Consider the following 14,138-nt stretch of genomic DNA (forward strand, 5'->3'; position numbering starts at 1 on the left):
GGCCTTGTTCGTGGTATATTACAAAATTACACTAAGAGTTAAATAGATACACAAATAGATATACTTGCATTGCTTTCATGGTGAAATTCAGTCCAAGTTCAAAGCAAAAACTTAACAACAAACTTATGAGGGCCCAATCTGTTAGTGCAATCTGTTGATACAGTGCATGTTCACTAGAACACCATGGCAAAGACCTACCCTGCCTGAGGTCACAGCTTTGAGCTGAACAACTGATGACAATAAGCTAAAATACCAGAGAGAATACCCAGGAAAGGAATCAGGTGCCAAAGCCTCAAGGAACCACTGGAAAAAGTGAAAAGAGAACAGAAAACTCCCAGCCCTTCCCTAGCTAGTGCCACTGCCACTGCCATCCTTGTCAACAAAAAAGGAATCAAATGAACTGAAGTGACAGAAAGAGGCTATGCATACCTGTATTATGTCCCAGTTCATTTCCACCTCTTGCTTAATATTGTTGGCATTTCCTGAAAACCTGACAGGCTGCCCCTGAGGACACATTTCTGTCTTCATTTTCTTCGAAGGGGGACTTAATTTTCTTTATTTTCTTTCTGTCTATAGTCATGGTGATCTGATAGTTTTGTAGAGTATAGTTTGTTTAAAATTAAATCAGTAAAATAAAACAAAACATCATTTGCTAAGAGAAGATAATATTTTGAGTTTTTATGCTTTTTTTCAAAAGTAACTATTATTACCTAAGTAACTACAGTTCCAAATGGTTTTCTGCTTAAAACATTTAAATCCCTAGGACAAAATTTGGCCTAGTAGAGATAAACATATCCATCAGTTTTCCTCTGAAATTCTCAATAAACACATTATACATTCTCCCTGGTGAGCTGACATTTCCAGCAAACATAAATCATTATTTTACCTCTAAAAGGTGGAGTCACAACTCTGAACATGTTAATAAGTGAGTTATATGAAACAATTTTCAACATTGATATAAAATCATTTATGGAATTCTCATAATTACTTTTACTAAAAGTAGCAGTATGATTTAAACATATGTTCAATTTCACAAATCAAAAATATGTAAAGGAGAGCCGAGCCCTGGTAAAACCTCAAACAAAAAAACAAACAAACAAACAAAAAAAAAACAACCTAATTATTCGAGATAATACTCAGATAGTCATCTCATTTAGTTAAGTCCTCTTTGGCCCTAATATTTCAAAGATAACTGTAGACTTTTAAATAAGTTAAGAGTTACTTTGAGACTTTAACAACAATTCAAAAAGGCATTCTATGCTGTCCCAAAGAGGCATGTTTCTAACCACCATTACATAACCAATCTAAAATGATCTGAGGTAAGAACTCTCTGTAGTACTGTCCTTTAAATCCTGAGATCATTTCTAGTGTTATCTGACCACTAGGAGATAAGTTTAAAAAGAAGATTTTATGTTCAAATCTCAGACATCAAAAAGGCACTCAAAATAGTTTACAGAAGCAAAGAAGAGCTCTGCAGAGGATCAAAAAAATATCTGGACCAAGTCAGAGAAACAAGTCAGTCAGCTGAATACAAAGAAAGGATAGCTAACTGCCCAGATGTATTTCACTAATCGAATATTTACAAATGTGTAGTCTTAGTACAACTCCTGTCATTTGATGCAAAAGTTAAAAATCCAGTGAAGATACAATAACAAAAATGTGAAGCATCAGGGGCATTACTTTTTAGGGAGAGGTAGGGTTTTATAAATATAAACACAGAAGCCAATGTAAATACCTGGGACCATTCTGTTAACAATATATAAGAGATATTTTCCTTTAGTAATTTCATTGACACTAATCATATCATATATATTTTAACACAAAAGTTTCTATATTTGCAAATTCTAGTATATTTTTAACTCCTCAAATATATCTGGAAATCATTCCAGACCACAAGACTCTGAGGAATTGCAGAATTTATCAAACTGATGTGTCAACACATTTGAATATAGAAACTTACAATGTTAGTTTTATTCAGCAAGCATATCATAAACAAAATTTTCTGGCTTATGATGCCAGGTAGATGCAGTCAATTAAAACAAGTATAATTGTGAAAAAAAAATAGTCAGCTCAGAAACTTTAACTCAATGTTTCCCTGAATGTTTAACAGGAACATTCTAAGTTAACAGGAACATTCTTCAAAAAGCTAAATTTACATGATCTTACTGGATCTCAAGATTCTGATTCCAAATACTTTATACTCCCCCTCTATAGAGTCTAGTGTGGAGCCACTGGGTTCAACAGAGATGAAACATATGTTAAATACTGCCTTGCAAATAAAAGAAATACCTGAGATAACAAAGGCCATTTCACTTAGCCAAGATAGAATAATGTTCCATTTTGCTTACTGTTAATTTATTATTATTAATTTTGTTCTCATTTTTAAATACTGTTAAGAAGTCAAAAGACAAAGATTTTTAAACGATTTAGGCATGCCTTTAATCAACCATAATTAGAGTATTAAAAAAACTAAGACAGACAGCATAGTAAAATCAAAGAAGACAGGATCACCAGGGCTTGAGCCCTGTTCTTTCACTTAAATATTTTGAATTCATTTTTATTTTTAAAATTTATTTTTCTCAGACTTTAAAATCTTGCTTTTAATATGTATTTTGTTCAATTAATAAAACATACATGTGCTTCCAATTAAAACTTATGAATAGATCTTAGTAGAAGAAAAGATACTTATTAAATTTCTAGGTCAATTCTAAATCTTTTCTATTATTTTGTTCACTTGATGCAAATACAATAATAGTGTAAGGTATTCTTTCTTAATGGTGAATAATAAATTACCATTTTGCTTTCTCTATACTCATTACCTGAATGAGGCTTTAGCTAGAACCAAATATAGTTACAATATCAAACACAACAATCAAAGGTAAAATACTTGCAACAAACCATACCTAGTAATAAGAACCGCATTATCGTGGTGGGCAATCCCATTTTCTGGAATGGTGTTTCCATCACTGTGGTGGGAGAGAATGGATTTCTGCCATTTACAGAAGCTATCGAGGGACTTGTCTGCATGGTGGTTTATCTCCAAGTTTGGCTGCAATACAACATGCATACCAGAAATGTTCCAAACAAATTACTAAGGTCAGTTGTTAAAACTTTTGAAGGCTTAAGTGGGACTATAATTAGAAGTAGTGGTTTCTAGGAATAATCTCTTGCCAATTTTTATCTCTGTAATATCTGACCTAGAGTTAATTTAGTGTATTATTGAACAGATATTCCTCCGAGTTCCAGCTTTAATGATAACATGAATATATGTGATTATCAGCACACAAAACCAACCAAAACCACTGTTATAAGGTCTGTCATGCAAATGCTCATCTTTATATTGAAACGGGTAGCTGATATACATATATAGCTTTAACATGACATAAGGTATATTCTTGTAAACTATTTAAAATTTGCTTAAAATATTAAATGCTTAGAGCTGAAAATCATATTCAACTAGAACTTCGTAAGAGAAGCAATAATAAAGTATATTATTTGTAATATATAATTCTATAGCCTGTCTGTTAAGAGTTTTAGATTTATAAACTAATTCACTCTTACCTGATCTTCTGTGAGAACAATTAAACGGGCCACTATAATATTCACAACGTTTCCTAGGCTGGAATCACGGTAAAGTTTGGCAACCTGACCTCCAGAAAATAAGAAAAGACACAAAGTCAGACAAAAATCATAGGGTGATTGATATTTTTTTAGAGTGGTAAAACAATTTTTCATCAATTTAACCACTGTGTATACTAAAAGGTATTTTATCCCATATCACTTAGAACTCTACCTCCAAGATGCTTCAGTAAAAAGTTTGCTATACAAGTCTATCTCAAGAAATATTTTCTCATAAAGATGAACTACAACATAGTAATTAAGAGGGTGAGCTGATATTTCAAGTCAAAGGAAACCTCTTAAATAAGATCTATAATCCATTAAGAAAGTCGTAATATCTGAAAATGAACAATAAGGTCACTTTTAAATTTATGTTCTATGGAACTGAAACACTAATAGTCAAAAACCACAATAAACTATTAAGTTAAAAAGTTACATAGAGGGATCAAACTTACAATATTCATCACACTCAGGATGTAATGTTCAATGTCTTTGCGGCCATGGTAGCCCACCATCATTTTGTCCGCCACTACTAATGTCTCCACAAACCGCTCAATGCTTACTGATCTCTTCTGTCTCTTGCGGATATGTGTGCCATTAATCGGTAGCGAAGAAGGAAAAGCAGAAGTGTCATTCAACCACCAAGGTTTGCCACTTCTTATGAGGTCTACAATAAAAACAGTTAACTCGTTCAGATAGTTTCACTAATTAAACTTCTTTATAGAGCTTTCATGTAGATATACTTCTCATAAATTCTCTAATATACTAAGATTTTTCAAAGTGAGGGAAGGAGATGAGGAAATGCAGTAATAAAAAAATTAAATTCAAATTTCTCAAAATAATCATATTGTCTTAAAAAGTTAAACATTAATAATTTCCAACTGCTTATGAAAACAAAACAAAATAAATCTAATAAATTATCTTTAAAAAAGAATCTTCAAATAATCGTTTCATATTATTCTAGTGAGTGATTACATCACAATACTTTTAAATTTAGAATTGGTATTTTAAAAAATCATTTAAAGTTGTTTAAAAAGCAACTAGAGCATTAACTTTCTAAACAGCCTAAGACAGTTCTGATGAAATATATTAATGTTGCAAAAATCTATTCTTAAAATGCTTTTGCACATTTATTGCAAAGTATGATGCTTTTATTAAACTATCTTAATTAGGGCAATTCTACTGCTCTAGAAATCTCAATTCTAAAAGGCTGTGAATTATCTTTTTCACTTATTTTTGCAATCTACAACTATTCATGCTGACAAAGTACCCAAAGTATTCCTTTTCCAAAACTTAGAGGTAAATGGCATTAGCATGAGGGTTGAAAGACAATTCAAGCATGACTAAGTTTGTTTGTTTGTTTATTGGCATATGAAAATTTGTTTACTATCATGCTTTCACCATCAAAACTTATGATCTTGATCTTTCCTTCATGCCTTTATATAAAGCCAAAAGAGAGTCACTGGCTACTTTGACCACCTTAGAGCAGACTCCAAGAATGAGCATGGCTAAGTTTAAATCACATTTTCAGGTGGATTGTAGATCTATCCTTTGATTTCTAGACATTTGGTCTTTTACTACAGAGGAAACATTTTAGTACTGTGGTATTTGTAAACATTTGCCTCATTGATATTCATCTTCATTTAATAAACTTGAACAGGTACAGGTCCTCTGTATACCCTACTTTCATATCCTTATAATGAACAGGAAATCTTTCTAACCTCTTCTTACTGAAAAACTTAGTGAGGGAAAAATTAGACTAATTTATAGAATTGATTTGACAGAAAGTGGCACTATTCTGTTTTCCTATAGCCTCTCCCTTTTAAAAATTACTTTGACAGAAGTTATAAATTTTAAGAAATAAGACAGAAATGACCATAAGAAGCATCAAACACTTTTGAAACACATATAAATTAAATGAGTGTCTTTTTTCCTAATGGTCAAGAGGCAGAAACATACTGCTTGTTATTTTAACAGCATATCCCGAAGACAGCCAGTATTCCCCTAAGTCCACTGTGGCAGACAGACTCTCAAGGTGACTCCCATAACCTCCTGCCTCCTGATCTCCTCCTCTTGAGTATGAGCAGGCCCTGTGACTTGCTTCTAACAACAGAAGACAGCAAAGATGATGGAATGTACATGATCACATGTATATGACTACATAACTATGTTACATAATATTGTAGCATCTCTCTTACTAGAGTTTTTCCCTTGCTGATGTAGAGGAAGCAACCAACCAAGCTGGTGAACCATAACTGGCTAGGAACTACAGGTGGCCTCTGGAAGACAAACAGCCCAAAACTAAAGCATTCAGTCCTATCACAACAAAGAACTGAATGATGCCAACTGCTATGGGGATGAGGAAGTGGATTCTTCCCCAATAAAGACTGGATAAGAACCCAGTCCTGGCTGAGGCTAAACCAATAACCCATCCAGGTACAGACTCATGGTCCACAGAAACCATGAGATAATAAAAGTGCATTGCTTAAGTCACTACGTTTGTGGTAATATTGTTATGAGACGACCAAAATCTTTTCAGAATAAACATTACTTCAATTTCTCTTGCTCAGTCTTCTGTGATGATGAAACTACTCATGTATTCAAATCATGCCTAGTCTTCTCGTCCTCTGACTGGACAGCTTAAATGTCTAAATATAAGTTTTAATTTCCATTATTTTGATCATTTTCACTTCTCTGAATCATTCAATTTCTCCTTATTTTTACTTAAAGTATTGTAAAAGGAATTAGACACATTTGGGCAAAATAAACACTTAGCAATAATGCTTCTCATCTGATAGCATTTAGTATAAGGTAGCTGCTGTTATTAACACCCTTTTCATAATTTTCAACTTTTTATGTTTTCAATTGTTAGTTTGCTTTGGCTATTGCTCTATCAGATATAAAATACAGGGTCTTTGATGGACATTCATAAACGAAAAGGTATAATCCCTATACACAAAAAGTTGTAGTCTAATAAATATATATAATATAAACACATGCATAATGAACGAATAAGATCTAAAGAGAGAGTATCTTCAGTTTCAATTTAAAGATTAAATTAAACATCTTTAATGCATGATTTGATCATTATAAAATATCTACATTTTATATTTGTCAATTGACTGCTTAACATTAAGCTTAATGATATATAATTAATATTTTTAGTTTAAAATAGAATACACAACTGACTTGTTTTAGAGATTAGTAGTTCTTCAAATGATACTCATTACGTGTGCTTTTGCTCAGTTTAATTCTGGATAGAATGTTAAAGAAAACATTCCTCCACAAACACATACAAAAAAGAACTTTTCCCCAAAACAAAATATATGGCTCTTTGTCAACGGAAATATTATTTTGAGTTTTTGATCAATCTCAATCTCAAAATATTCTTAATATATATACGGCCATGCAACATTATCTCACTGATCTGCTTTATTTTTCATTATTCACTTATTACTTCTTGATAGTTGGCCATGTGTTTGTTTAAATGCTTATTTAGTAAGGGTCTCCCCTCACTACAATGGAAGACTTCTGGAAGTAAGGACTTTTCTTGCTTTACTTTTTGCTGCATCCCAGCACCTGGAATAGTCTTGCATATATATGCTAAATGAATACTTATTTAATAAATACATAAGTAGATAATGCAGATATAGAGACATAATAATACCTATAAGAATGGAATACAAGAACACTCAGTTATCTCTGGGTGGTGATATAAGAGCAACTTTCATTTCCTTTTTTCTTTTTATCCTGTATTTTCTAAAATTTCTACAGAGAACAGATATTGCTTTCATAAAAAAATTTTATCAGTAGCTTAAATCTAATTAGAATGGGAAAATTCAGGCGGTAGGAGTATAGCTCAGAGGTAGAGCACGTGCTTAGCATGCACTAGGTTCTGGGTCCAATCCTCAGTTCCTCCATTAAAGAAAAATCAAAATGGGAACATTCATATCAGAATATGAGAAAAATACACCCACTGTCAAAAGAGTTTTTATATCTTATATTCTGATATAAATTTGAGTTCCTGAGAATAAGTTAACTGACAATGTATGCCTGTAAATGCACATATCACTTGAACTACACTGTTGAAACAGTATCACAATTAAGATAAGTAGTTCTTTTAATCAGACATTTCCCAAACATATAAAACATAAAGTGTTTTTTTTCCCCAATAACATCTAGTGACATTCCCATGGAACTTAGAGAACTATTACTACATTCCCACTAATGGGAAGCCAGTGAAGATATATAAGACAGAATTAGGAGACAGACTTGACAAAAGACAAAAGGACAAACGTGGAAACAGGAGGACTAGGTAGAAAGTCATTACAGTGTTCTAGGCAAGAGATAATGAGGGTCTGAACTAAATGGACTGGTGTTAGGGTTAGCAGAAATGGCTAGTATGATTTGGAGAACTGCCTGACTCATGCCTAAACCACTGAAAAATAAGAATCTGCCTGGGAACTACCAGTTAATAATACCAGTTAATAACAAGATAGTCACTTCAAAAAGAGGATAATTTGAACATCAAATGGTTAAGAGATACCTTTCAGAATATGATGAAATCTTTAAATACTTTTGCAAAAAGTGATCTTTGCAATCATGACATGAAGGATGTTATGTTATGGAAAAAATTATGGGGAAATCATATCACAATAAACAACTAAATATTTGAATCCTAGTTTTCAAAGAATTTATATATAGTGTACTTATAGCCTAAATTTTGCTAAATACAAGATAAACTATTTCCATAATGTTTAGTTTCATTACTCAAGCCAAAGACAAATCAAACCTTTTTTTTTTTATTACTTACTATGAAATTTTATTTAGTGTCTCAAGTAGATTCACTTTAAGTGGTCTTTTTCTAGAACCAATTATTCTTGCCAAACAAGGACCTCCCATGATTAAAAGCCTCAGAGGTTACCCAAGAAGAGAGTATGTAGAATAAGAACAGTCAGCTGAGGAAAGAACTCCAAAGAACACTTGATAGAGAAGAAAAAGAGGCCATGAAGGATATGGAGAAGAAACAAGAGAGTTCACTAATCCACATTCCATTTTTACAAATGTACCTGTTAAAGTCCATTCCATTTTTAGCAAATTTACTTGTTAGTGAACTCTTTGTATTAAGCTGAAATCTGCCTCTGAAATATTCTGCTCCTAGTTCCAGCTACTAGAACTACATAGAATAAATCTAATCTTTTTATTTTAATATAGTGGTTTTTTAAATGCTAGAAACAATCATCCCAATAATAATGACAGCTACAATTGGACTGAGGAACTAACGTGTACTGAGAGGAGTACTCAGAGGGGTTGGGTAATTTGTCCACAGCATTGCCAAAGTCCATGTTTTCTACTGTGCTATGCTATATACCCTCTGTTTCACCAAGCCTTCTAATCTTTAGACTAAACAGCCACCTAACCCCCTACATCTAGTCTTCCTCTTCTCTAATTCAGTCTCCAAATGGCTGCCAGAGTTCTCTTTCTAAAACCCAAATATGATCATGTGATTTCTACTGCTTAAAACCTTCCAGTGGGATTCCAGTACACTAAAGATATACTCCTCAACATGGTTTACAAGTCCTTTGTGATTTAGTCCCTTCTTATCGCTCCAGTTTCACCCCACAGCCCCCAAACACTACAAATCTCACCCTTATCTCTCCAATCCATATTCTAATATCCAGTTATATAAACTGTCAGGCACTAGAATGTGACGTTCTCTCTTTTGGTTCGGAAATGTTTAAAATGCTATTTCTTTCATATGGAACACTCTACCCATTGCTCTCTCAGCTCAGAAGTCATCTCCATGAAGCCTTCTTTGGCCACCGAAGTCTGGCTTTGCTGTCCCTATTATGAATTTCTATAGTACCCTAACCAATAATGTCTTTGAATACTACCTTAAGACTCTTCAAGTCTTATTCAAGGGTTTAGATTCCTACCACTAACATAAAAATCAGGCGAACTAAACAGCACAGAGTACTATGGGACACCTGTGCACAAAAGTTGTAACTATTACTTGGATAAAATAGAGTTTCCCCTTCAAAGGAAAAAAAAGAAAATCAAATTTTACACAGACTTGTATTTTAAGGACTTCTTAAAGACCTTCCAGAATTGACTTAAAACTATTGATAGATCACATCTTTTAAGAGGACTCTGGACATTATCGTTCTAATTACTCAAATTTCTATTTACTTTTACTATTAATCTTATACATGCCAGAAAAAAGAGAATGGCAATACAATACTACACTTTCTAAAACCACACACTCACCTGAAACCCCACAATGAGAATGATGATACAAATGCCGTTGTTGAAGGGTAGACTTTTTGTAAATAACATGAGGATGGCCATTTTCATAACTAAAATGTTTGGAATCCTCTGTGGTATTCTTTAATGGTTCAATAAAATATTCTTCATCTTCTGTAGCAATAACACCATGCTAAAAGAAAACAAAGCAAAGAATTTACCAAGAAGAATCCTTTTAAATATTAATTACCTTATTATCAGGAGTCAAAAATAAATTGATACTCCTTCAAAAAGGAGGTTAAAACACATGATAATAAAAATTTAGTGACTTATTTTTACTCAGAAAAATATTATATAAATTTTCCTATTCTTTAAAAAGAATGTTTAAGTATCTCTACATGCTATAAGCCTTGTTTAGATATAGCTTTATAATTGAGTTTTGGCCAACAGAAAATGGGCAAAGCATATACCGCTTTCAGGCCCAGCCTCTGAGAATCTCCCCAGTGGAATTCTCCACTCTCTCTGAGAAAAGACGTAGGGGAGGTGGAAGCCAAAAGAGAAGGAACGTGGGTCCCTGAGTGACCTCATGGAAAGCTGTCCAATCTAGACACTGATATAAGAGAGAAGTAAACTTCTATTTTGATAAAATACTTACATTTTAAGGTCTGTGTTACATTAATTAATATGTCCTGAATTAATATACATCCCACACATCCCCATTTGCAGATGAGGAAATAGGCTCAGAGGTTAAGAACTTGTCTAATACTGTGTAGAAGTAAGTGAAGGAGCAGGTATTCACACAAAGCTCTGCTCTTATTCACAGTATTATACTGCCTCACACCTATTTACTTAGCCAAGTCCTACTTCGCTCAGCCATAGCTCCTCTTTAAAATTTTCTCTAGCCCAACTGGAGCAAATTTACCCTCTTCTCAGATCCAGCAGAGCATATCATTGGTATCCTTTCTTTTTAATTAATTCTACACTGCTTTGCTGCATTTCAAGTATTGCATCTATATTTAAGTTTGTTATATGAAAAGGAATATATATATAAATATGTATAACTGAATCACTATTCTGTACACCAGAAATTAACACAACATTGTAAACCAATTATACTTCAATTAAAAAATTATAATAATAAAGTACAGGAAAAAAGCCATAAATTTGGTATAACTTCAACTGCATGTTTCATCTTCCCAACCATACTATTTGCTCTCTTAAGGCAAAGAATTATGTCTCATATTTCTTTGTATCAGTTACAGCCATAGACAGTGTCTCATATGCAGTATATATACCAAGTAAAATTTGCTGATTAAAAGAAATGAGATAGTAAAAGTTATATGCGCCAGAAGTAAGAACTTCCTCTCTTCTCTAATAGTGTTATCCCAAGAATAGCACATGTGAGGACTGCTCTTAATCCAACTAATTTACCCTATAACACTGGACAAAACACAAACTCTCTGGGTGTATTTCCTCAGCTGGAAAAATGAAAGAGTTGGTGTAAATTAGTGGTTTCAAAACAGCACTCTAGGGAGCCCTAAGGGTTCCATGAAAGTGCCTGCAGGGGTTGCTCCAGACAACAAAGGGAGACCTACACAGCTTGGATTCCTGGGCTTAGGAATCAGCTGTGCTTTTATTAATTTATATATTAAGTTTCCACATAATATTTTCATTTGAGAATAGAGTTTTGCTGAAAACCTCTGGTTCAGATAGCCTCTAAGATCCCTTTGAATCTAAACTCCTATGATTGTGTTTAGGGAAACTCATGTTAAGTACCACATGCTTAGAAAGAAAAATAAGACATAATCAGAGCTCCCCTAACTTACAGATGAAGTTGGCAACCACCTACACGAAATGAGCATTCCTGAGAATGCAAAAAACAAAAAAAGCAGTCCTAGTCACTTCACATTATTTTCACCATTGTTTGCTTTACTTTAAGGATATCAGTCTTGAAATCATATGCAAATATTGTCAGGAGTAATAATATGCCACTAACAAACTCTAATACCTGATCATGAATTACTTTACCAGAAAGATTAACAGTGTGAGAGTAAACTGAGCAAGGTTTCTGAAGAAAGGAGGGCACGTGCAGAAGAGAGCTTGTATATGAAATTTTGTTAAGAGGGAAGTGTAGGAAGCAGGGTCTAGAGTGCTGCCAAGAAAGGGCAGAGCACTAAAGTCATGTGATGCTGGACTGTGGGCAGAAGGATGCTGAAAAGTCCCCAACAGCAACCTGAATAGGTTGTTGGAGAAAACCAGAGTCAGACACCTGGTTTTTGTAAGTAAACAAAATCTCTAATTTCAAGAATGGAAAGACCCTGGAAGAAAACCCAGAGATTTGACGTGTTAGGTACTCTGTAAGATGTTTACACACATTACCTCATTAATCATAATAGCTCTTTGAAGTAAGTTACTACTATCAGGTCCACTTTGCAGATGAGAAACCTATACTGAGCAAAGTTAAGTAACAAATTCATTCAACTGAATTCGGAGCCTGGACTCTTAGCCACTATATTATAATTCCCTCATCCTCTGAGTGTTGCTTCTCTAACTTTATTTAGTCATTCACCAAGTATGTTTTGAGTGCCTATCACAGAGCAGGTACTGTTCCAGGAGGTGGGAATACAGTAGTGAACAAAACAAAGTTCTGGCTCTATCACAGAGCTTACATTCTGGTGGGAGGAGCCAGGAAAAAAAGAACTCATTAGATAAATAAATGATCAATTAGGTAATAAGAAACGTTAAGAAGAAAAACAAAGCCGTTAGAGGACAGAGAATAATCAGAGCACAGAGGGAATTATACAAACTATTTAGGATGGTCAGGAACATCCTGTCTAGTAAGGTGATATTTGAACAGAATCGTGAATAAGGTGAAGGAGCAAGCCAAACAAATATCTTGGGAAAGAGCAGATCAGACAGTAGGAGGCAAGTGCAGAGGCAATCAGGAAGGAACATGTGTGCAGTATTTGAGGAAAGCAAGGAGCTACTGTGGCTAAAGGGAGAGAAGGGGAAAATGATGTTAAGATTAGAAAGGTACTGGAGTCCAGATGATGAAGAACCTGAGTTAAGGGGGAGTCCCAGAAATCCGTGCATGCCTAGCAAGTGTCCTACTCTCACTTCCCTCAGTGTCCCCACTCATCTCTATACTGTTGGCCTCAGGATCATCAGGATTAATCTCATCATGCCCCCTTTCCCTACCACATCAGTCCCTCCAAAAAGCCCAAGACATATCCCCTGGATTCTATTCCCTGTATGGTTATGCACATCGTGTTTTCTGATCCCATCTCCTACTTCCCCCTTCACTATTTAAAATGCTTCTACTGTGCCCTCTCAAACTCAAGGTCAGTTACCTACAAAATCTCCTATACCCTCAGCCTCATCCGTGAATGTTCACTTCATCTTGCTCAAACAAAAACCTGAATCTCCCTAAATAACATTCATTCTTTCCTGAAAACCTCTGGAATGGTGGCTGCTTTCTCTTCTACATGCCTCCTATTGGACCTGGAGGTAAGGTAAGTGTCCCTGTGGCTCACTACCATTTCTAAACAACTCTTCCTCTCTCTCAAAAAAAAAAAAAAAAAAAAAAAAAAAAAGAGAGAGAGAGAGAGAAAATAAACAGAAAAGAAGAAACCTCACCACCTCTGAATCTCATAGCATCACTTTCTCCCTCTGCTAGCTGCTGTTACCTACTGACCCAGAGTCACTTTCTTCATTACTCAGAGATCTTAGCTTCTGGATCACAGTCACTCTCTGCAAAACCATTCCTGAATAATTGCTGATTTCATTTATCTTCTTATACCATTGGCTCTTAAAATTTGTGTGTATGTACATGTGCCCTGAACCCCTCTGGAAGTCTAGACGTGAAACCTTGGGACCACTTCTCAGAATAATATCTTAAATGCAAAATATACAGGATTATTAAAAAAATAATTGTAATGAAATATAGTTATCAAAATATTTTTAAATGTAACATAGTAACACATATGACATTATATAACACTTTAATAAGAAGTTTTGCAGTAGACCTAGTGACTACCATAACTTCACAACAGTGATTAACAGTAATATTTTAAAGGACCTGCAAAAACTGCAACATAATATGAAAATATCTATAATTTCTATTAGAGACAAAGTCACAGGTACTGCTATTACTTTATTGGTTTGTTATGAAATGAAAGAAATGTTAAATTTCAGATATGAATTAGGAAAGATAAAGATGAAATTTTCCCCACTCCAGTTAACAAAGCCCCTGAATTCCATCCATAGACCCCAGGTTA

At 34.1% G+C, this 14,138-nt stretch overlaps 1 protein-coding gene across 1 annotated transcript in view; it reads right to left on the bottom strand.

Moving 5' to 3' along the window:
• ADAMTS6 (ADAM metallopeptidase with thrombospondin type 1 motif 6) overlaps positions 1–14,138 on the bottom strand; it is a 261,676-nt gene that overhangs the window by 232,117 nt on the left and 15,421 nt on the right. The window contains exons 4-7 of the mRNA XM_010974920.3: positions 9,886–10,054; positions 4,074–4,285; positions 3,562–3,645; positions 2,904–3,049 (exon numbers count right to left, since the gene is read on the bottom strand). Coding sequence (XP_010973222.1) covers positions 2,904–3,049; positions 3,562–3,645; positions 4,074–4,285; positions 9,886–10,054 — 611 coding nt within the window. The remainder of the gene's footprint in view (positions 1–2,903; positions 3,050–3,561; positions 3,646–4,073; positions 4,286–9,885; positions 10,055–14,138) is intronic.

This window comes from Camelus dromedarius, chromosome 3 (genome assembly GCF_036321535.1).
Source record: "Camelus dromedarius isolate mCamDro1 chromosome 3, mCamDro1.pat, whole genome shotgun sequence".
NCBI classification, from domain to species: Eukaryota; Metazoa; Chordata; class Mammalia; order Artiodactyla; family Camelidae; genus Camelus; species Camelus dromedarius.